Below are 24,909 nucleotides of genomic sequence, written 5' to 3'. Positions count from 1 at the left end.
CCATGGGAGCTCAGCCCTGTTATGGGGTAACTAATGGTTCCAGTATAGCCACTGGAATATTTTAAATGGGTTGGAGACGGATCTAAAGTCTCTATGTAGGGTGATCCAAACAGTGGCATTGAATGCAGGTGCTTCTGACAGAGCCCAGGAGCAAGGCCCTGTGGCTGGGAGGAGACCTGGGCTCCCTTCAGCTCCCCAGCAGCACTGGGGTGAGACCAGGCACAAAGTCCAGCCCACTCCAAACCTTCCTTCCCAAAGCCTTCGTGGGGCTGTGAGCCAAGGCCCTTTCACCTGGCCCACATACTAGAGAGGCTCAGACAGATTAATTAAACCTAATCAATTTTTAAAGTTATTGTTTATGAGCAAAGAGGATTTGATTTGAAATCCTACATTGCTGGGGTTTAAAAAAAAAATAAATTAAATTGAGAGCAGCCTGCCCCCAGCTTGGGCCACAACACTTTCCTTGGTGATGCTCAGTTGAAAGGATCTGGAACTCATCACCACACCATCTGCCTCTCTCTGCAAGGTGATCAATCATCCTGAAAGTTTAAACACCCACAGTGCCTACTCTATTATAGTGTTCAAATCCACCTATTTTAAACAGAGAAAGGGAGGACATACTGTCCCCTCATGGCACAGCAGTCAAGCCCCAGCTTCAATGTCTGCCAAGCTATAAAACCCCAATGTTTCCTACTTTTCACAGTCAGCACTAAGACAGGAAATCTTCTTAGGATGGAGAGGCAGGCAGGGATGGAGAGCTGTGTGTGACACCACCCTGAAGCAGGGCTGCAGGAGCATCCCAGCACACGGGCCTGAGGAGGGATGAGCACTCCCCACCTTCCCTTTGCCCACAGGCAGAAGCTTTGCCTGGGAGTAAAGAGCAAAACTGCTGCCTCATCCTACTCTGGAGGTGCACAAAGGGCTCCTTCTCCATAGGACACAGGTAAATTCACAAGCCAGTGAAACCAAACAGGCTCCATTCCCCTCTGCTAGGAGCAGGTACAAGGCTCCAGCTCTATCCATCCCAAAGGGACAGTGATCAATCTACAAAAAACAAAGTGTGTGGAAACTCATTTTCCTTGCGCTGTCTGCAGGAATTGCACAATGTGGGTGTTTTGGTCCACATGAAATCACTGCCTGAGAACAGGAGTGGCTCCAATGCCACTGAGGTTGGCTTTGCCCTGCCCTGTGTGGCTCAGGGCACAGGCTGGGTGTTGCCAAGGGAGGTGGCAGAGAGCACAGTTCTGGTCCCCCTGGGTCCCCCTGTCCTGCAGAGCACTTTGTGCCTGAGAGGCATCACTGTCCTGTCGGGGTGGGGCTGTACAGAGACCAAGGAGCCCAGAAGGGCTTCCCAGGAGAGCAGCAGTGCCTTGTAAACCTGCTGGCATCTCCATCAACAGCAGCACATGGCTTCTATGCTTTGGACTTGGGACACAGGGTGCAAGGCACCAGTGCAGGCACTGCTGTGTGAAACTCCGGGGAAATGGTACAAAGCATTTACTGCCATGTCTGCTCCTAGCAGATGAGTAGGCAGACTATTAACAGACATCAATTGAATGAAGAGCTGCTTATAATGACCCCAGATGACACATGCTGTCATCCCTGGCTCACAACAAATCCTGATCAAAAAGCCTCTGTTTGCCCAGATTGGCAACAAATTGTTTGTTTTCTTTAGCAAGAACACCAGGTAGTCCACAAGTTCATGATTCATTCTTCACCACGAAGATCTCCACCCCAGGTTTGTCTAACAGACAGCTACTTATTGACCCTCTCAAACCTTATCCTCAGCTTACCTGGAGACACCAGCCAGCTTCATTGGGCTGATCTTCATCCACAAAGACAAACAGCTGGAGCAGCTCAGGGTTCTGCTCACCATGTCACAGTTCCAGATCCTGAATGTTGCTCTCCTGTGTTGGAAATGAGCTGTAGCTATGCAGGCTGCAATTCCAGAAAACAGGTGGAGGTTCAAAAAAGCACCCCAAAATTGTCTCTATTGGTGCTTAATAGGAAAGGAAGTTATTTATGGTACTGTTATGGAGTGCATATGCAGTACCTAAGAGTTTCCAGGCAAAAATACAGGCAAGCCTTCCCCAACTCCCATGAGCCTTGTTGTGATAGGGACAAAATAAGAAAATTGAGTGGCCAGGGGAGGAAGTAGAATAAAGTTGAAATATATGAGGATTTTCTAGATGAGTAGAAGCTCTGCTTCAGCTGAGCTGCTGAAGCAGAGGTTAGTCACATCTGCCCGATTTAGGGAATTTAGGGGAAAATTAGGCATTGAAGTTTTGTACTAAAACATCCTGGCTTTTCAGTGAAGATATATCCAAGAGGCACTTGCACATTGAACAATTGCCAAAGGGACACCAAGCCATTCTGTCACTTCACAGAGGCCACAGTAGGCACCATGGGATCCATGACAACAGAATAAATCTGACAGACGCCCTACATTTATGGATTGAAAGAGAAATTTCCCTGACAAACTCTGCACCCAAGCCAGTTGTGCTGTGCTGCTATGTGCTGACTACAGGGCAACCGAGGCATGAAATGCAGGGCCCATCCTGGATCTTTTGAGCCTCCATCCAGCTGAGGTTCTCTCAGTCCCAGCCATTAGACAGACCAGACCAGACCAGAGATGAATCCAAGCCTGGGTGTGAATCCCCCTTCAGAGCCACTTCACCTGCCAGAGCATTGCTGGCTAGAAAAGGATTTCCAGAAACACTCTCCTAGTAATAACTCATGGTCACTGGGAGCCAAAGGTGGCAATTGTCCCCATGCCACAACCAGCCAGCCCTACTATTCTCAGTTACAAATGACAGGGACAGTCCACAAGACCTGCTGCCTCTCAGGACTTTACCCACAGACCCATGGAACTTGTCTTGAAGAAGGTTTCATGAAGAAAGGTTTCATGAAGGTTTCATGAAGAAAAAGGCTTTTTAGCTAACATAGACACATGAGGATAACCCAAGGCTGATAATTAAAAACTATGGCAAATGATCCAAAATTAAAAATACAGTTAAAGTGTGTGCTTTGGGAAAGACCACAAAGGGTCAGGATTTAATTTTCCTTAAGTCAGCATACAAAATCATTGGCTAATGAGTGAGACACAGTGGTGCCCACTGAGATTTCTCTGGAAAAGAGAGGGAGAGAAATGTATTCAAGACATAAGACAAGTAGTGTGAGCTAAGGTGTTTTAATGCTCTCCTTCCCCATGCTCAGGTTTCACTCCAGTGTCACTCACAGTGCTGGGTTTTTACCAATGTCTACATCTGACACATTTTCAAAGCCCAGAAGTGAACAGCATTCAAAGCACAGTGCCTGAAACAGCTTTCCAACATTTATGCAAACAACCTCGGGGCTTTGAAAACATCTCAAAGCCCCCGTGTCCCTCAGAGACCCCCCCTCAGAGGCGTGAGCTCTGCCTTTGGAAGCAGCACAGGAAAAGGCTGAGCTGCTGAAGCAGAGGTTAGTCACATCTGCCCAAACATCTGGTCACCATCAGCGCTCCGAGGTGGGCGGTGTGATCCTGGCCTGAACTGCTGCCATCTCTTACTAATGGACAACGTACAGGCTCGTCACAACCAGGGCTGTTTGTTGCACTCTCTTCCTGTTTCCATGGGTTTCCTTTCCCAACAGCCATGCTGCAGGAGAAGCAGTGATGGCATCCAGCAGACACCTCCCCAGACACCCAGTGTGTACACGGCTCTGTCAGCAGCGGTGGCACTGCCATCCACCCCACAGGGACAGCTCCACCTCAGGCTGGAGACCCTCTGCTGCTGATCCCGGGCCAGTCCAGGCTATTTGCAGCACTCTCAGATCAGCTCCATGGGATTAAAAAGTTCCAGTCACAGTGAAATGCTTATGGAGTTTGCAGTTATAAAGAAAATGTAGGCTGGCAATTGCATGTTTGACTCTGGCAGCAGGGACTCCCTCTCACCCCTTGAAACCCAGGCATTTTTGTCAGAAGTGCCTTCCTTGACGCAGTCACACTGGAAAATCGTTGGCCAGAAATGTGTGAATTAGTCAGGAACTCTGAGTAACAGGAAGGGAGGTCTCAGCACCAGATGAGTGCTGCCTCATCACTCAGGCTGTGGGGCTCACAGAAAATGGGAATGGCATTATTCATCTTGCCACTCACTGGAGGAGCACGTTTCCCCTGCAAGCTGGGGGGTAGTGTGACCTCTGGGACGTGTCTGGGCAGTGCCCAGGCTGGGGACACCATGAATACTGCTGTGGGCCAAATGGGAACAGGAGCTGTCCTCATGCTGTGTCACCACACATTCCCAACGCACGTAGGAAGAGGAGATTTCTGCTCCTGAGAGAAGAGAGAGACAGGAGATTATTTAATGCAGCTGCAGGGGGTGACAGCCCCAAACCCAGCTGCTCTCAATAAGAGAGCAACCCTGCCAGTGGGCATTGTGTACCTCATGGGCTGTCACGGGCTCCAGCCAGCTCAGCCCATACCAGCCCTGCTCCAGAGCAGAGAGCACCACTGGGCTCCTCAGCTGAGGAGAGCCCGTAGATCCCAGCAGAGCCCTCCACCAGAGCTCTTTGGGGAGCTGCATGCTGCAGGCCCCACTACCCCACAGAGACCAGAAGAGCCAACCACAGCCAAACCCCTGAGAGGAGAGGCACCTGAGGCTGACCTGTGTCTCTGAAGAGCCTTGCTGTGCACGTCAGGCTCCTTCACAGCCTTTGTACTGAGCCTGAAAGGATTCAGAGCAGAAATACTTGAGCACACACTTTCCTGAATCAAGGTCCCAGCTCCAGATTGTTTTTCTGTGTTCAAACAACCAGGTTAATAAATCAAAATAAGTTCTCAGAAGAGTCTTGTTCAAAAAGGATTAAAAACATCAGTGTTTTTGCCAGAAATAGTAGGCTCAGATACAGGGTTTGACCCCTCTTCTGCTGAACACACAGAAAACATCTGCTTTGTCAAGCAAAACTGTGGAGTAAACTGGATCAAGGTGATTCTGACCATGTTTGTGGTTTCCAAAATCCTTTCTTCAGATGGATAACAAGCTAATTCATATCCAAGCATTATAAAGTCGTGATATACATCAATTTATGGGGGAGCTTTTATACTTCTAGGTAACAAAGCAATCTACAAAATGTTTAAAAGAGCAAAAGACAGAGAATAGAAGCATTTCCACAGCACAGTGTGAGGCTCTCCATTGTTTGTTAGATTTCATGCACAAATACAATAAAGAAGGGAAGTCATGCTGACAAACTAGCAAGTCTATGCCTGTTCAGCACTCGACACTATAATTCCAGTATTCACCCATCCCAGAGCAATATCACCAGCAAGTCACTGCCCCATTAAATGCAGAACATCACAAACACAGCAAAAGACCCAGCTCTTGCAAAGAGAAGTCACACTGACAAAAGCACATCGGGGCTTGGCTGATTTAGGCAAAAAGGTCACCAGTACCAAATCCCATTTAAACCAGGTACATCCACCCACGTTTCTCTTCACCACTACCTTTGCCATAAATTGCCGAGTATCCCATAAAATCTGATTTGGAGGCACTGACCTCAGTGGGCTAAGAGAAACAGTATTTGTTTACCGTCCCCCTGGGCTGGATGAGGATGTAGAAGGATGTCTCCTGTCACGTTTCCCTGGCTCGTGGAGCTGCCTGCCTGGCCCACGGTGGGCAGACCCTGCTGCTCTCTGCTGCGCCGGGAGGAGCCGCGCTGCTGCACGGGCTAAACTCAGCTCCTGCTGCTGAGACTGTGCCACTAAGATCTTATCATCCTGGGAAACACTCTCGGGAGAGATTTAACAGCCACGGGCACATGAAGCAGAGCAGAACATCAGAGCTAACACCGCACCCCAGCAGTGCCCGGTCTGTCCCTGAGCACAGAGCCTGCAGGATGAGCCGTGCTCCCCAGCCCTGCACAGCACGGGTGGCCTGGCTGCCAGCTAGACCAGCCAAGGGCGTGGGCAAGAGGCAAAGGGTGGCTTCAGGCTGTCACTGACAGCTCCTCATTTCAGTGATTATTTACACAACCAGCGATCTCCTGGACTCACCTTCCTTGGGTACCGTGATGACACAGCTAAGCCACTTTGGAATGGTATGAGGTACTCCCATGTTTTAACTGGAACACTATCATAACTGTTTAGCTCTTGGCTTCCATTACTCAGTCAGGAGCACTTCTTACAGCACTGGGCCACCTTCCAGGCATAACATCTACCAAAGGTACTGAGTATGTCCTAGTTTTTCTCAGAAAACAGCCCAGAGCAAAGTGACTGCAATACAGCAAGTGCAGAAGAGAACCAGCAGTGAGGAGGTCAAATACTAATTAAAACCAAACTGGGAAAAGAGCAAACCAAAACTGCCTAATCTGATCCCAGGAGAAAACTATTGTGAGCAACAAACAAAATCAGTTCCAGTCATGCTTTGCAGAACCAGCAGCACACAACTCTGCAGGGCAACGTTGAGCAGGGCCAGCCTCAATGTTTCCAACACCCAGGGCTGCTGGACCAGCCCCTGTTTTCTGCCACTGACAGGAGCCTGGCAGTGAGCACTCCCACCTGCACACTGAGAAGGGAACCCAGGGGTGGGTGTAGGGCACACCTGAAGGATGAGGCAAACCTACTGCAGATGTGTGACCTCTGAGAGGCAGCACCAACCACACCTTGGCTGATTGATCCAAACCCACAGGAGATGAGCAAAGAGCCCTCAGGATCTGGAATCCAAGGCCCTGCACAGCACACCAATGGAACAGCCACTTCTTGACTAGGGGAAGGGTGGAAACTGCATGCTGTTAAGAACTTCATCTCCAAGCATAATCAATGTTTCTGCGAAGTAGGACCATCCTTTGCTCAAGATTTTCCAGCAGCCTGTAGTAGTAAGCATGTCCAAAGAAGGGGGGGGGGGGAAAGACAAGAGTAGTTCAATTAATGTAAACATGTAAGGAAAATGGAAATAAGACAGTCATTAATTATTTCTGTTCCCACTATGCACATCCCTCCAAGATACCCTGTTGTCTGTGAGTGCCCAGATTCACCAAGAAGGGCCTTCACTTTAGTCTAGCAGGCCTCTCAACTCCTACCTCACATGGAAGAAAGACACACTGAATATCCCATCACTGCTCCAAGCAAGAGCCATGTCTTCACTGCCATCCAAAAGCCCCTTCTCCTCCTGCAGATATGCTAAGGCTTCCCTCCCTACCAGCCTCCACAGAGCCATTCTCAGCCCTCAGCATCTCCAAATAAAGGCATCACCATTGTTCCAACACATCCCTGACAAAGAGGAATTCTAAAAACTGAAACAGGGAGTGATGGTGCAGCATAAGAAAACAGAGATTCCAGCCTGAGATCACTGCAGTTTGTACATATGCCATAACTCTGCATTCATCCTCTTCCTACGTGTTCTCATCTTTCTTTCTAAACAATAATGGTTTGTGTTTGTTTTTTATTTCAAATAATAGACAGGGTTCCAACCTCTGGATGCCTGCTCAGGTGTAGAGTCTTGGCGTGCTGTTGAATTTATGTTAAGCCAGCTCATTACCACTGAACAATGGCCTGTGAGTTGGCTATTGCTCAAAGAAATCACTTATCAAGGCCATGTCTACAAAAACAAACTGTTAGTGCAAAGTTTTGAATTGTATGAAAGAAGGATAAAGGAAGAAGGATGTTGCTTTTAATCTGTAAGATTAGGAGATGAGAGATCTGCTTTTTGTTAAAGGGAGTCTCCCTGTGATGTTAGGCAAGCCATACAAAATCCCTGTATTTTCTTTTCCTTCTGAATAAAATGAGAATAATACTATTTTCCTATCCAGTGGAGAGGTTTGGATAACTTCAGCCCTAATGCTCTCAATGCCGCCCACCAAAATGTCTGTGAAGCGTGAGGTGAAAGAAAAAACAACTCAGCCGACCACATCTGATTGACTGAATTTTTAAACTGAAATGAATTGACTTTCATCCAACTTCCAAAACCCAGACCGACTACACACGATTAGGCTACGAATAAGCATGAGAAATGGCACTCCACAGGGTAATTTTCTGGAGAGGCTGGCTGCCCCGGGAGAGGGGCTGGGGACAGAGCAGCTCCTCAGCCGTGACCGGGCGGCTGCGCTGTGACAATCTCATTAATTTGGGGCGGCGGCTCCGTGTCCCAGGGGCGTCTGGAGCCGGGGGCTCGCTGCTCACCCTGCCAGCCCCAGCTCTGCCCTCACCCAGGGCCTGATGGCTCACACAGCACCAAACCGCAGCTCTGCACCCAGAGCAGCCCCACGACTGCTGTCCTGCCCCTCCGGAGCAGGCTGGGCGCTGCATCCCCCGGCAGGAGCAGCTGTGCAGTGTCTCTGCTGCATCCCCCGGCAGGAAAAGCTGTGCAGTGTCCCTGCTGCATCCCTGCAGCAGCAGCAGCTGTGCAGTGTCCCTGCTGCATCCCTGCAGCAGGAGCAGCTGTGCAGTGTCCCTGCTGCATGAACCAGGTGTTCTGAGCCAGTTCCTGTGAGCTGCAGACGTGCACTGGTAAAATTCCTGGGCACACCTGAGTGGGGAGGGGATGTGGTCACTCTGCTGACACTTTGCTGGACCAAAGGCCAAGTGCATCCCACGTTTCTGGGGAAATGACTGCGCTGTCATTTCCCTCCTCCGTGCTTTGCAGAAGGACACAGCACAGAGCCACGCTGCCCCCGGAGCCGGATCCTGCTCCACTGTGACAGGGCACAGCTGGAGCTGCCAGCCACCGCTGTGAGAAATGGCTTTCAATCACCAAAAGGGAAAAAAAGAAAAGAGAAAAATCACTTCAAGCTTGGCAAAGCTTTGTAGTAAATTTTCAGTGTTTCTCCCACACAACCTCTGCATCAGCAAGGTTATTGTTATTATTGTTATCACAATTTAAGATTACAGGCAAATAGCTTTTAGAACATACAACGGGTGACTGCTTTCAAAACCCATCCAAAATGTTGATGTTAAAAGGAGCTGCTGCATGCCCAAAACATCTCCTTTCCCATTACCATCAGCAGCCCTGTGCAATCCTCCATAAAGTAAAACCACATGCTGGAGCATTAATGATAATGGATGGACAGGCTGAGGCTGCCAACGTGCATTGCTGGGTGTAGGTCAAGCAAGACAGAGCACAAAACAGACACAGATAGAACAAATGCTTTCAAATCATCACCCTCCAAGCAGTAACCGTGTGTTGCATCAAAACCACAACAGATTCTCTTGCAGACAAATCCTACCTAGAGGAACAACTGAGAAATGCAGACAAGGCTCTAGGTGGTGTGGGTAGCCAGCACTGCCATCCTCATACACCTCTCAGAGGCCCAGGATGTCCATGGTGGGTGTGGAGGAAGGAGATCTCCATTCAACCTTTGCAATACTTGTGAAGTATTGTCATTGTCAGCACAGCTTCCCTCACAAATACTCAAACCAGGCTTTGGTGACGAGCCTGGTCTGAGGCTCCTCATTGCTCCTGCCATAAAAGCACAGCAGAACACAGAAAATACAGGAGTCCACCAGTTCTCACAGCTACACCAGAATCAAGGAAAGCTCAAATTAAACCTGGACAACAATCCCATCCTGCTCTGTTTTTGGTAGATTGTGTGCAATCCAGCTGCAGCAAGTCCCAGGGGCACATTGACAGGCAGCCCCCACCCTCCCTGGGGAGCACAGCCCAGGGAAGCATCACCTTACTGGCTCACCATGGATAGTTTGAGTCACCAGGGGGATGGAAGTGGTCTCCACACTTCAAAAGGCTCCAGAACATGCTGTCATTAATCAAACAGCTGAAAATAAAACCCAGCAGCCAGATGAGTGGGGCAAGGGCTGTGAATCTGCAAGACATTAGAAGAAAGTGTTTTATGGGTTTTCCTTCCTTCCTCTCCTCCCTGTTGTTTTTTTGCTAAAGGCTCAAGGTTTTCTCTGAACACAGCTTTCTTCATGTCCCAAGAGTGGAAATGACCCAGCTGGTGCCAGCAGGCTGCCTGGTACTGCGGGGGCTGCTGGCCTGACCTCAGCCCCTGACCTGGCAGCTCCCACTTGGAATCCTGAATCCCAGGAGCTCTCTGCTGCCAGCACCACGAGCGCTGCCTCTGGGGTCACACTGGCTCCTGGCTTTGTGTGCTGCACTCCCCCAGGCAGAATCACAGGAGACAGCCTGTGCCAGCAGCACAACAAGGAGCAGCAGGAGCCCTTCCTCACGGCCAGCCTGCCCTGCTGCATGGAGAGGGATCAACTCCAGCCTCCCACCAGCACCCCTGCTCCTGGCAACCCCTCCAGCTGAGCCTGCCTGCCGAGGTACCGCACCTCTGACACCCACACACCTCCTGCTGCCACCTCTGCCTTGGCAGCAATTCCCTTTTTCCAGACTGAACCCAGGAACCAAACACCACACAGGGCACGGATGGAGCAGGAGGGTCCTTCAGGATGCCCATGTCACAGCACCTCACTTACCAATGCCAGCAAATTACAAACCAAATGCAACCTCATAGAACAAGAGATGCCTGGCGACAGGGGCATCCCCTGTGTGGGGAGGCACAGGGACAGCCCAGGGTTGGAATTGTTCACAGCTCAGTTCCATGGCAAGCAGAGCAAGGGGCAGAAAGCCCTGGGTGCTGATGAAGGCAGGCAAAGCCAGCACACTGACACAGGAAGAATTAAATGCTGGGGAGGCTTCCGGCCTGTCATCACTCAGAACTTGTAAACACAACAGTGGTTATTACCAGAGTTGAACAATGAGACTGGAGAACAGAAGTCTCCACTGAGGCAATTGCTGAGTCCAAGCAGCTATGAGAAGGAAAAGATTTGCTCTTCCCTACCAGAAAGTGCTTGGCCTGCCATGGTACTTGTCTGGTCTGCTCTAACACTGTGCCAGGTGCTGCAGGGTGAGGTGGCTGAGCAGCTTGAGCGGGTGTCAGAGAGCTGCACCTCAGAGTGGCCAGACTTCCAAGTTTGTGAGAAATCTAAACCTCCTGAAATCTGGCTTCACTCCAACTTCCAAAAAAAAAAAGCTAACACTTGTGAAATTTCTCATGACACAGAATGACTTTCCCATCTAAAAAGAATATCTGGTAAACATCACCATGAGGCATTTCTGCAATCAGCTGTTCTCTCCACAAAGCCCAGTAGCTCCAAATTAAAACAAGATGAGAAAACCACAGTCAAATTCTCAGGGAAATTCTGCTCTCATCCTGTCCCTTCCTCTGGTGTCCCAGCTCACACTGACTGCCTGGAAACCCTCACAGCCTGTCTTAGGATGGAGCTGTAGATTTTGGAGAGCTGGAGTGCACAGCTGGGAGCCCAGTGCCCTCCTCAGTGTGAAACCACTGGACCTGCAAGTGAAACCAGCTGGTGGCCAGACCACCCCAAGGCCAGTGGGACCCAGTAGGACCCTCAGTGGAGCCCAGACAGGGTCACTGCACATCTGCTCCACCAAGACACTTCTTGTGGTGGCAGGAGCAACCTGATCAGCCACCTTCCAACCACTCACTTCTGGAGAGTGCAGCAACAGCTTGAAGAGCTGGCTGGACTGGCAGGAGGCCACACAACAACCACTATGCCCAGTGGACAAGGAAGCCCCCAGGGAAGTGGAATATCAGTGCCACGAAGTGCTGCATTCCATCTAAGCACAAGGTTTCACAACACCCATTTATTCATCCCAGTTATGTGCACCCACCCTATGACCATTACCAGTTTCCAGACTACTGCATCCAAAGGGAGCTGCTGGTGGTGCTGTTCCCATCTGGTCATCCTGAGAGGACACTTCTGTCTAACACAGCCAACAAATAAGGGAGGGAGAAGAACATAATCAAGATCTGCTTGCTTAGTTCTGCTGCCAGACTGGAAATAAAACTTCCAGCCACTGGAACAGCCAAAATACGTTCCTTTTGTACTCACTGCACACTCAGAATCTTTTGTGTTATCCTGGGAGTTTCCTTTAGTATAATCTCATTCTTTTGTTGTTTTAATTGAGAATCCCTGGGGCAATCCTGCTAAAGCAAAAGCAAAACCACAAACCACACTTCAGCCATGCACTGGTGAAGCTTCAGGCTCACAAAGCAGCGAGGGGCCAGCATGGCTCAGGTGTCTGCCCAACACCTGTGAGTGAATTGCTCACACCTCACTCCTTGCCAGGAGGAGAGGGAAGCTGAGCAAGGATCAGGGATGAGCACTGATGGCCTGGGCTCCCAATCCAGGCACTGCTGGGAAGGCCAACAGCATGGCAGGTCCAGCCTGAGGCTGATGCTAGCCCTCCTGAGTCTGCAGCCTCTGACCAAGCAGCACCACACCCAGCAGGGACAATCCCAGCACAGTGGCACAAGGGCCAGTGTTAGAAGGCTGGGAGGCTGGGAATGCCTCATCATTCCTCCATCTCTCACACCACACCCAAGAGAGCAGCAGCGAGCCAAACCTAAGGCAGGAGTACAAGGAGGGACTTCCTCCTCTTTCTCCCCACCAAGGTGCTGAAGCCCAGGGAGGCCAACAGGCAGGAGGTTACTTAAGAGAAAGCATCTTTCCCCTCCAGGCAGTTGTCAGGGTATTTCACATCCTCTCTTCCAGTGTTTTGGGAAGGGAAGATCAATTTTCACCAGCTGTGGCAGGTAGCAGCCCCAGCAGCTCCTGCCTGCTCTGAGCCTCCCAGGCCTGCACCCTGTGAGGCTTCTTCTGATGCAGAGATGCTGCTGGAGACAATCCCAATTAAAGAAGTGAGGCTGTCACAACTTCAGTTGCACGAGGGAGATGAGAAAATGAACAGTGTCACTGAGTGTCTGCAGGAACAAATTTACAAACCTAATCACCTCCCAGCATAGCCAGGCTGCCAGTGCCTGAACAAGGGTGATAGGGGAGAAGAAAGCTTTTGGGACTCTTAAAGAATATAAATTCATCCTAATAGGAATTGGATCTGTCCCTGCCTGTAATCAGCAGCAAAACTGAGATCCTGAACTGGAATATTAATACAAGTGCTCAATGGGAGATGAAAACCTCTCAAACCCTCTCTCAAATAATAAGAATTAAACATCAGAAACAGCACAGCAAACTGCAATGCAGTCGTGCTGTCGGGAGGAGTCTGCTGGAAGGGGAGGTTGAGAATGGCCATGGAAGATAAATCTGCCTCCTGGCAGATCCATTCTGACTGCTTCCTGACACATTGACTTTTCATTCCAGATACCCTCCCAAACTTGGGTGTGATCCCTGTTTCTCTTTTTAAAATAGGGTAATTGAATTTTTAGGTAATTGAATTTACAGGTTGATCAGGTGCATCCTCTGCACATAAAGAAGACCAATACATGGAACAGGAAAGAAACTCTTACTGTAACATCTGCTGTATTTTGCATTCTGTATTACTGCTTTCGGGTTTGGGGGTGGGGAACATCTCTGACACTTCAGTGAGGTACTAAGTATTTGGGGTGTTCAATTCAGGATATTACATTGCAAATGAGCAACTTTTCCTGAAAATAAAGTTGATGGGGAGCAGCTAACACCGAGAAGGGCACAGCTCCAGGACAGAGCTTGCTGCTGAAACCCAGGCTGAGGCAGAAGAGGGCCCTGACAGAGTATCACCCTGAGGAACATTCTGCAGCTGGCAGGAAGCTCTTGCAAAAGGCATTTTGCTCTCTCACGATTGGTTTCCCTCCATGGTGCGTGGGTTACAGGGCACAGAGCACCTCCAGCACACCGAGCCCCTGCAGGGTGGGACACAGCCCCCAGCCAGCAGGCACGGGGCCAGATGGAAGCACATCATCCCCCAGGCTCCTTCCCGAGGCCCCAGGAAAAATGAGTTTTGATTTCCCTGAGGACAAAAGAAAGGTGCTGGCAAACAGGAAAACACTGTCTTGAGAAGGGGACAAAGCAGAGCTCCAACAGGAATATGCCCAGCTTGGGCAGCTCCATCCCAGCTGAGCCCCCTGCCCCAACATGTGTGTGCTCCACCCCTGCATGTCCCACCCCAGCTGGTCTGTCAGACTGGCATCGCTGATATTTGCAGGATTACTCAGCAAAATCCAGCAGCAAGACCTTACATCTTCACCACACAGGCCCAAACAGCTGCTGCAAAGCCCATTTTGTGTGCAGGAGGTGCCAGGAAGGCTGGGCAGGGAGCTCCAGGCTGCAGTGGCCTTCCTCCTCTGAGCAGTGTCAGCAGCACCATGGGCAAAAGGGGCTGCAGAGAATTCTCCTATTGCCAACCTCCACGAATGATGGGAGGGAAGAGAAGGATGTGTGCCACACAGATAGGGCACCACAGGGAGACCCCAGGCCTTCTGTGCCCCTCTCACAGCCCAGACCTCTCCTTCAGCTTCATTTCAGCTTCAGCAGAAGTTTCCTGTCCCTGATTAGAGAAAAGCAAAGCCTCAGGGCCTTTAAGCTTCATAACCCACTTTGTAAGTGAGACAGAGAGAGACAGACATGACCTAGAATGCTCTGTACCTGCTCCTGCTCTGCCCTGCCAAAGCAAGGTCCCACTCCTCACCTCATCCCTGCCCTGCTCCATCACATCTGTCCTAGAGTGATCATTCAGTGCTCAACTATTGATGAAAAGAGAGAATTCATAGCGTTTTTTTAAAAAAACATTGTTATAGCAAGCTTGTCAGTACTGTATCAAGTCTTACACACAGCAGATGCACAGTAACCACTGCTCATGACATTGCACAGCATCAGTCACTGAGGCTGCCAAAAACCAATAAAACACGTTAAGAAGAACTCTATTTTCCCCATCATGTACATGACAGATCTCCCTAATTGACTACTTCGCTGTCAGAGAAAATTAATGAATGAGAGAGAAATGGGCTTTCTTTTTATTAGTACCTCTATTGCTTCCTAATCTATCAGGTTAAATTCGTATTAATGAAAGTGAGGATTAAAAGCCCCGGGTGCTGGAAGGGTGGGGACAGGGACTTCATAAGGAGCTCAGACACGCTGCACCACGCTGGGCTGCGAGATCTGGTGCTGCCAAAGGCAAAGCCCGGGGAGAGGAGAGCAGGCTGGGGCTGGTTCTGGCAGCTCCCGTCTTTCTGTGGAGGCAGCGCGGCCATGGGAGCAGCACCAGGCACCGGAGCCGCCCTGGGGCCGCTCGGGCTCGGTGAGGGCACGGTGAGGGCACACTGACCCTGGGACTGCGCTGAAAGGGACCCAGAGCCCGAGCCCGCATCGCAGCTGCTGCCTGCAGCCCCCGAGACCCCGGCGCTGCTGCTCCCCGGGGGACAGGGACACACGGCCGGGGAGGAGGGGACAGGGACACACGGCCGGGGAGGAGGGGACAGGGACACACCGCGGGGGAAGGAGGGGACAGGGACACACCGCGGGGGAAGGATGCCGTGTGCGGGCACCAGGCGGAGCTGGTGTGACAGGGACGGGCGGGACTGTCCCCGCAGTCCCCGCACCCCGGGACCCCGCCCGGCGCAGCCGCGACACACGGGGACAGCAGAAACACAGCAAACCTAACTGCAATAACAACAACAATAATAACAGCAATAACACGAAAAGTAACAATAACAGCAACAATCTGTGAAATCTGCAAAGCCCAAGAGGTGACAGTAGAGGAGGTGGCCGTCACTGCTCCAGCCCTGCACGGGTGACCGGTGAGCACCGACTGCACACAGCCCGTGCAGGGGCTGGAGCTGCCACTTCATCTTCAGCAAAAGAGACAATTCCTGGTTTCTGTTCCCGTTACAAACATGAGATTTCTGAATCATCTGTTTCCCCCCACCAAGCGGCTGCGAAGCTTTGTTTGTACTGGGTGCAGAGCACGGCACCAGCACAGGCGAAGAGAAGGAAAGTCCCAGCCCAGACCCAGCAGAGTAAATCTGGGAAGCTCGGCTGTGCTCACAGGACTGCCTCAGGATTTACCGAGGCATTCATGAAAGCTCAATTTGGCCCAGAATTCAGGAAAAAGTGCTTTCAGCATTTGCTTCCCCGAAAGAATCAAGTCTGCCAGCTTCTTTTTAACATAAAAGACCAAGCCTGTGATCTCACTGACCACGGCAGGGCTTTCTGGGCTGCCTGCCCACAGCACGCCAGGAGTGGGGAGCAAGGGAGCACTCACCCCCACCTTTGTGCTCATATCCCGGCATCAGGGAGTGCTCCCTGGGCAACTCATCCCTCAGAAGTACCACTGTGCTTGCTTCAGAGGAGACAAAAGACACAATTGCTGTTTCCAAGGGCTAAACAAAAAAAAAAACAAAAACAAAACAAAACAAAAAAAAAACCAACAAAAAAAACCCAAACAAACCAAAAAAAAACAACCACCCAAAAAACGGCACTCACCCCTTCAGGTTGTGTTAAAGTGACCCCACAGCAAGTTCTGTGCCCATGGCTCACTCTCTCAGCACGGGAGCAAGGGAGCACTCCCACCTTTGTGCTCATATCCCGGCATCAGGGAGTGCTCCCTGGGCAACTCATCCCTCAGAAGTACCACTGTGCTTGCTTCAGAGGAGACAAAAGACACAATTGCTGTTTCCAAGGGCTAAACAACAACAACAACAACAAAAAAAAAACAGCACTCACCCCTTCAGGTTGTGTTAAAGTGACCCCAGAGCAAGTTCTGCTTCTTGTGACCCCAGTGCCCATGGCTCACTCTCTCAGCACACACCCTGCTCCTGCAAGAACAGATTTCCTCCCTCTATCACCCAGACTGTGCCAATGATGCAGGAGCAAAGCCTTTCAGTTCAGATGGGACTGTTCATCATCATCCCCTGTGGGCACATGGCAGCATCTCTGCCCCTCTGGGAGCGGGGTCACCCCCTGGCTCACAGGGGTCACCCCCTGGCTCACAGGAGTCCCAGGGCCACATCCCCACTCCTGGGCATGGCACTGCCTGACACAAAGCAGGATCCCACTGTCCCCAAAAAACTGCACACCTCAAAATTAAAATCTAATTTAGAATGTTTTAAGCAGTGCTGCCCACCTTGGCTGCTGTCCATCAAAAGAATCAGCAGCTCAGTACCCACAGCACCATGACCCCCATGGTCACAGCCAGGTCACAGCCATTCCCATCATCCTTTATACCAACACACCCCAAAGGTAAAAATCCCACTGCATTTCCCTTCATTCAGTGCTGTGATGCCATGATCCTCTCAGCATCTTGTCAAACTCCCTCTTCAGCTTCCCACCAGAGCTGCTTTCCCCAGTGCGCTTTGCTGGGCCCAGCTCATGGGATGGGAAGCCCTGGCTGAGCTCACTGCCAGCCCCACACAGCTCATGCATCCATTCTCTCTGGCTGCTTACCAGGAAGCTCCTCTCAGGGTGTTTGGGACACAGACCTCCAGCAAACCCAGCCAACCCGTGCTCCTTACTAGACTTTTTAAAAAGCCTGAAAGAAATGGCACAGTGTGCAAGGAAGATGTATAAAATAGAGGCTGCAGAGATATATGAACAGTCTGGAAAATGTGAATCTTTGCCTTCCAATATGGAATCTGTCCATGGGAAATGTGCCCTCTGATCCAACACACCCTGCACACCTGCCTGTGTAATACAGAATTTGTACGAGATATATCCTGTGCTTAAAATACATGGATTTTACCTGCTCACTGTTAAAAGCAGTATTTTCACAGCCATCTTCCTTTGACTTGAAGCCCTTTTCCATGATCTGTTGCAGGCAAGGTGAAACTTGTCCCTTTTTTTTTCTGAATGATGAAACAATTCCCTCAGGCTAGACACTGACCTTCTGCCTCTAGGTAAAATAAGATTATGCTAAATAGTCACACTCAAGTACCTTTGGCACGAGAGAATGGAGAGAAGGCCATAAAATCTCTCTTTAAAGCTGTTCCTCCCAGGAATCCCACTTCTGCCTCGATTCCCAAGTCCATGCTTATCCCATGCATGCCCAGTGCAGGTCTGTAAGCTCGTGTTCAGGGAGCAGTGCCCTGCTCTGAGCCCCTGCTCTCCCAGGAGCCTCCAGCCCACCCTGGCACACACCACAGCAGGCCTGGGGACCAGCCCCTGTGAGCTCCTCTTGGCTGCTTCCCTACTGAGCAGACGTTTTCCCCAGCTCTGAAAAGCCCTGCTGAGTTGCTAGGAAAGATTAAATAATCACTCTCGTAGACATCACAGTAGGATTCATTAGAAAGTCCACAATTTTTGTGGAGCTTGTGAAAACCTGGGGGATGTTAAGTGTCCAGGGAATGAAGTGTCCTGTTCTGTAGGTTTTGGTCCCCAAATTGAAGGGTTCATGAGCTTACTTGGCAGGGCAGCACCAGCTGGAAGGGCCCCGAGCAGGGACTTCCCTATATCCCCTCCAGAATTCAGATATATTTAAGGCAGAAAATACCTCTTTGTTGTACTGTTTGGAAGGTAAGTATGCCCAGATGTTGGCTCTTCTTTGAATAATTTCACTCCTCCTTCATATTCTTCCCATCTCTTTCCTGGTGAGATTTACTTAATCCTACTTGAGAAAGAGAACTGATCAAGATGGGAGTTATTTCAGCATCTGTTGATGCCGAATCATGACTTCATTTCTCCCATCCTTTTTACTCTTGAGGATTTAGCAATTCCCTCCAAGACTCTCAACTTCTCTTGTCTTCTGTTAATTAAAAACCAGCTAGGATTGCCTGCTAATTGCACACTGGTTTAACAAAGCCTGGCCCGTTGCTGTGTTTATTTTAAGGGTCACATGAATAGGCAGCAGCAGGTTTTACTGGAACTTCTCTTCAAGTGTGTGGTTTTTGCATGTACTGTGCTGAGTTGGAAAAAAGATATCGCTAGAAATATTTAAAAGAATATTCTTATGTTTCAAGCCTTGAACATTGGCAACATTGATAGATTTAAATACCAACAACAGGGAAAGCAAGAAGGAGCACAAAGGGAAACCAGCATGACTACTATGACCATGCCAAAGCTTGTTCCAGTATGTCCTAGCAAGGGATGGTGAGTGCCCACAGCTGGGGACATCCAGCTCCTTGGCAAGCTCAGCCAAGCTGCACCTTCAAAACCCATCTGAAGATGTCACTGTCTATTTTTCAGCATCTCCAAACAGCTGTAGGAGTCACATGTCTTATTCTTTATTCATTGCACAACACAACCCTCACCTATTGTGCGTTGAAAAACCAAGCCAAACCAACATCTTTCTGTAAATACAGCGTTATCTTTCCTGCAGCCTCCTTAGCATCTCTCCGTGGGAATTCAGTGTCTGCCTGAGTGACCCCTGGTGGGGTGTCACAGCGACAGGGCAACAGCAGTCACACAGAGGTACACCCTGAGCTGCAGCAGTCACACAGAGGTACACCCTGAGGAGGAGCAGTCACACAGAGGTACACCCTGAGGAGGAGCAGTCACACAGAGGTACACCCTGAGGAGGAGCAGTCACACAGAGGTACACCCTGAGGAGGAGCAGTCACACAGAGGTACACCCTGAGGAGGAGCAGTCACACAGAGGTACACCCTGAGGAGGAGCAGTCACACAGAGGTACACCCTGAGGAGGAGCAGTCACACAGAGGTACACCCTGAGGAGGAGCAGTCACACAGAGGTACACCCTGAGGAGGAGCAGTCACACAGAGGTACACCCTGAGGAGGAGCAGTCACACAGAGGTACACCCTGAGGAGGAGCAGTCACACAGAGGTACACCCTGAGGAGGAGCAGTCACACAGAGGTACACCCTGAGGAGGAGCAGTCACACAGAGGTACACCCTGAGGAGGAGCAGTCACACAGAGGTACACCCTGAGGAGGAGCAGTCACACAGAGGTACACCCTGAGGAGGAGCAGTCACACAGAGGTACACCCTGAGGAGGAGCAGTCACACAGAGGTACACCCTGAGGAGGAGCAGTCACACAGAGGTACACCCTGAGGAGGAGCAGTCACACAGAGGTACACCCTGAGGAGGAGCAGTCACACAGAGGTACACCCTGAGGAGGAGCAGTCACACAGAGGTACACCCTGAGGAGGAGCAGTCACACAGAGGTACACCCTGAGGAGGAGCAGTCACACAGAGGTACACCCTGAGGAGGAGCAGTCACACAGAGGTACACCCTGAGGAGGAGCAGTCACACAGAGGTACACCCTGAGGAGGTGCAGTCACACAGAGGTACACCCCGAGCTGCAGCAGTCACAGCACATCCAAAAGCGCTCCGCTGTCCTCGGGCAAGGATGAGTCCGTCATGTTATGAATAGAAAGTTGCGCCCGGCCCGGCCGCGCTGCCGGCCCGGGAGCGGGACACGCGGGCCTCGGGGCCTCGCTGCCCGCCCGCTCACCGGCAAGGCCTGCACCCGGCTCGGGCTGTGCTCCACCCTGCCGAGCCCTGAGCTCATGGCTTCCCCGCCCAGGGTGACCCTGCTTTACAGAGAGAGGGGCTGCCACACAGTCCTGCGGGATTCGTCCGCTGCCTGTATCACGGCGCTGCTGGGAAAGCCCGGTGTTTGTTTCAGGGGTCCTGGAGCTGCTTTGAACCTGTTGGAAATCAGAGAGAAGCCGGTTACCACACGCTGACCAAGGATGATGCTCTCGCCCAGCCCTGCTGTGCTGGGGTCACCTGCAGCCTGGGTCAGCTTACCTGGGGAAGTCCCTGCCCAAGGAGGCTGTGGATACAAAAAATCCACATGCATTCCAGATAAACACTTGGAAAGGAGAGCCGCTGCCAGTTACCACAAGGCGCTTCGGGGGGAATGACAACTCCATGTGGAGTCTGCGAGCAGAGCCTGGGATTTAGTTTGCAATATGGCAGGAGATCGGGGCAGGGGGGTAAATTGCAGATACTCATAAGAAAGATTTACAGTATGGGCTGAAGAGTTGTAGAATAAAGCTCTAGGCTGTCAGCCTGCTGTCTGGAGCTCGAGCACAAGATACATCTCGAGTTCAAGTGGATTACACCTTCCTTTCTGAGGAGCACAGTGCAGCATGGTCAAATCCCCAAACAAGCTTCCAAATTTCCTGTCAGTGAATTCATGTACATCTGTCAGCTCAAAGACCTTGTATCTACAGCAGGAAGAGCCACAGGTTAATTTAGGAAGGGACCTTTGGAGGTCACCTGGCCCAGTCCCCTGCTCCAGCTAGGATCAACTTCAAAGCTATGTGAAGATTCCCAGGGCCTTGACCACTCCAAGAGGGTGAAAACCAGTTATAGATTGAGGCAGCAAGGGCTGCCCTGAGATTAGTGTTCAGAGCAGCATAAAAATAGGCTGAACCAAGTAATTAACTTCAACAGAGGACTTCTGGGAGGAAAAAGACAGGGCAAACAATTTAAAATCCAAATTACAAGAAAAAAATAACCAGAGGTGGGAGGGGTTATTAGAATGGAAAGAAAGCACACTGAGCCAAACTTCCATTCTATTCACATGTATAATTCTCACTACATATGATCTCAGCACAGACTTTGTCTTTTTTTGTTTATTTTTGTTTTAATTTGCATTCATATAACCTCTGGACTGCACACTTCAACAGAAAAGCAGAGATTTCCTAGGACACATCTCTTTGCCACTTTTGCCCAACTGCAACTCACTTGTGATCTCACAACCTTAATTGCAGGCGGTGCTGTATCAACATTACACTTAACAAAACTTCTGGTTTTGGATGCCAAAAATCTGCCTTGAAAAACACTTATACAGCAATGACTTATCAGAAAAAGATTAGGCTGCTACAATCTTGTCTTTGAGGCAGCAGACGAAGATGTTAAGCTAGCATGTCCTAGAATGCATCAATATTTCAGACAAGCAGTAATGATGTTAATTTAACTGTATAAAAACTTCCCAAGGATCATTGTCGCCCTGATTTTTTAAGTTTTTCTAAGCCTTCTGATGTTTACATTCTTGTAATGAACTTTCTCACACACTATGTAAATAACTTATTGTTTTTCATTCTTTTATAGAAGAAGAGAAATTTGATAGACTGTTAGTTTGCCCAGTGTCATTGGAGAGGTGGCACTTTCACCCTCCAATCCATTGTCAGTTTTGGAAATCTATAAATGCTGGAGTCAGAAATTAAAAAGTCTCTTTTTACCTTGAAAGAGCAGTGCATCCGCGTCATGTTGTTTCGTGTCCTATAGTGACAGATCAGTGCTTATATTTATCAACAGCATCACAGCACTCACAGACACCAATTACTGCATTCACAAATTAGAAAGAAATCATGAACTAACAAAATCACAATTTCCATTTTGAACCAGGCCTGCTTTCCTTGGAAAAAAGCAGATAAAGTAGCTAAACCCTCCTCTTGAGAGCACCACAGACATACCTTGAGCAGAATTGTGTTTCCCTCGTAGTCCTGTGTTTGCCACCTGGAGCTGCTGATGGGCACGCAGGGGTTGGGCAGGAGGGGCACCAGCTGCCCGATTTCCTGCACCCTGAACTGCAGCGCTGCCGAGTCGGGCGGCTCGGCCGTCACCCCCGGGGGCAGCTGCTTCAGGCACAGCTGCACGGCCACGTCTGGGGTGGCGTGCAGCACGAAGACACACAGGGTGCTCTTCTGCAGCGTGCCTTCCTTCTGGAGGATCAGCTCGTAGAGCCTGACTGCGTCCTCGTAGTTATCAAAGCTGCAGTGGAGGGTGACCCGCAGGATTTCGGGGCCGCGCTGCGCCCGCCTGACGCCCCACACGGGCAGCTGCTCGTCCAGCCCGTAGAAGTCCTGCTGGCACGGGGCACAGGGCGGGCTCTGCCCCTTGGCAAACTGGGCACGCTGGTAGCGCCAGGGAGGGCGCTGGAACTGCTCGTGGACCTGGAAGATCCGTTCTTCTCCCAAGTCCTCGTGCAGAAAAAGGAGGATGGATATTCCAGGAAAGCTGCAGCTCCTCTTGCGGTACCTCTCGTAGTATTTCAGTGGAGGAGTTCGCTCAGACACCAGGAAAAGGCGAATGTCCAGGCAGAGCCAGTCCAAAATTCGATCCAGAGTTTGCTGCAGAGGAAATGAGTGTCCCAAATGGGTCAGGAGATGCACAGTCAGCAGAGACTCTGCTCCATCATCCATCGCAGAGACTCCAGGCAAAAAAACCAGACAAATTGGTGCCTTCCTTTTACTCTGCCTCGGGAACACAAGGATCTATTCTGAGCCTTGAAGAGAATGAGTCTGGACTCCTGCAGGCTTTGCAGTAACTTGATGAAACACGTGGGTAAGCACAGAGAACCTGCAGAGGGGGCAGGTGCGGAGTGAAAGGCTTTAAGCGAGCGGTCCCAGGTCACATCAAGGCTCACTCCCAGCTCTGGGGCTGTGGGCACTGAGTACCTGCGACCCAAGTGTCCAGGAACAGCACTGCATCCTCCTGCTGCTGCCCTTCTCAACACAGGACAGCACAGATGCACAGCCCTGCGACACAGGCAGCGGTTTTCCAGGGTGAGGGGATGCTCCCTTGTTCCCAGCAGTGGAAGTGGCTGCTCTGGACCCAGCTGGGTCCCACCAGTGCAATCACTGCCTTTGCCAAAGCCCACGCGGCACTCACGGCTGAAACCCTCAGCAAATTTCCTTGTAGTCAGCAGGCTGGCTGTGGCTCATTGTACAAAGCCTGTGATCTCTGTGAGTCCCACCCTTCTGGGGCACGCAGATAAGCTGCTCTTTGAAAACAAGGAAGGAAAACAAAATAACAAAAGAAAAGACCCAACCATGTGAATATTACAGATAACAATAAGGGCAGATATAAATCAGGAAAGAGGAGCTTTGGGAAAAAACCTGGACTCATAGTAACACCTTTCACAACACAGGTAACTTGGTGCCTAACTGGAAACCAGGACTTGGGTTATTGTACATAGCCCATAAAAGCTGGGTACCAGACTTCCCATTTTCAGTGCCCTCTTTGCTTCTTTTTCTTCCTTTACTTTTTTTTTCCCCCCCCTGAGATACCCATGTAATCAGCAGCCTTAATCAAAGTCCAGGGTTTTTTTTCTTGCTCCTTGGGTTTGCATGTTGGTACTTATGTTACTGCATAAGCTACACTAGGAATGCTGAAAATACACTGCTTTCCAGTCTCTTCTAGTGTGGACAATAAATCACACTGTCCCTTCATCTCCCTGTTTGCCAGCCCAGCAGCAGCACAATACAGGTCAAGCCAAACCCACTTCCTATACTGAGCTGCCCCCACTGTAGCCAGCGTTTAAATCAAAACTGGCCTCTGGTGATCTGTCCAGCTCCATCTAATTAAGAGCAGCACATCTCTCTCTGCTGACATGCCAACTTCCCTCTCAAACAGCCAAGCACACAAAGCAGTGGTTCACTGTTAAGAAATCCCAGCATTAATAAGTCTGTTATTCAAAATTCTGAACTATTTTTTTTTTTAATATGACCCTAACTTTATATTCAACTAAGTAAAATCTCCAGGGTCTAAAGGTATAAGCAGCAGTGCCTTGGTTTCCTTTAGGGAGATCTCTCTCACTGGTAGAAACTCACACTCATGCTTAAAAAGCTACACTGATACCTATGTACAATAAACATTTTTTTAAAGTCTAAAAAATGAGGAAAAAAGATATTTTGCACCCACCTGCAACACTGCGAGCAAGTAACAACTGCTGTTGGGAGGGAGACAAAAACAAAATCCAGCCTTCAGACAATTCCAGGAAGAGAGTGAAGAGTGCAAGTGCTCAAAATATTAAAATGCTCTAGATGAGCTCTGAACAACACAATTTCACTAAAATATGGAAAAGGAAATGATTCATCAACTCCTTGCTACAGGGCAGGGGCAGGCAGTCATCTGCCTTCCTGCCTGTGGAGAACAGGGGAGTTTGCCTGTACAGGAAAACACTGAAACTGAGTAAATTCATCAGGGCTTGGTTTGTGGCTGGGAGCAGCTCCCAGGAGCAGGTTCCCCTGTTCCCACCCCAGGTGAAGATCCTTGGGCTGCTGCTGCACCTCAGCCAGTGCCTGCCCACTGCCCCTCCTCCCTGGAGCAGGACCCCACTCCTGCCCTGCAACCTGCTCCCTCCCAGGGCAGTGGAAAGGGAGCAAGGGCAGGCTGTCCTCCTGCAGAGCCATCACTGCTGGCTTGTGCAGCTCTCAGCCCCAGGCCTGCTCCAATCTGCTGGATAAAATCTGGTGGGCAGCTGCAG

At 50.3% G+C, this 24,909-nt stretch overlaps 1 protein-coding gene across 1 annotated transcript; it reads right to left on the bottom strand.

Moving 5' to 3' along the window:
• Window positions 1-19,993: 19,993 nt before the first annotated feature.
• Window positions 19,994-24,451, bottom strand: FAM124B (family with sequence similarity 124 member B). Its single transcript, XM_039722288.1, has 3 exons — window positions 24,345-24,451; window positions 22,115-23,419; window positions 19,994-20,335 (listed from the first exon to the last, which is right to left on the bottom strand). Exons 2-3 carry the CDS (start codon window positions 22,841-22,843, stop codon window positions 19,994-19,996), a joined length of 1,071 nt encoding a protein of 356 aa, XP_039578222.1. The 5' UTR covers window positions 22,844-23,419; window positions 24,345-24,451.
• Window positions 24,452-24,909: the final 458 nt, after the last annotated feature.

This window comes from Passer montanus, unplaced genomic scaffold (assembly GCF_014805655.1).
Source record: "Passer montanus isolate IOZ18808 unplaced genomic scaffold, ASM1480565v1 scaffold48, whole genome shotgun sequence".
NCBI lineage: Eukaryota > Metazoa > Chordata > Aves > Passeriformes > Passeridae > Passer > Passer montanus.
The sequence above is the reverse complement of the archived record's forward strand: the minus strand, read 5'-3'. Positions and strand labels throughout refer to the sequence as shown.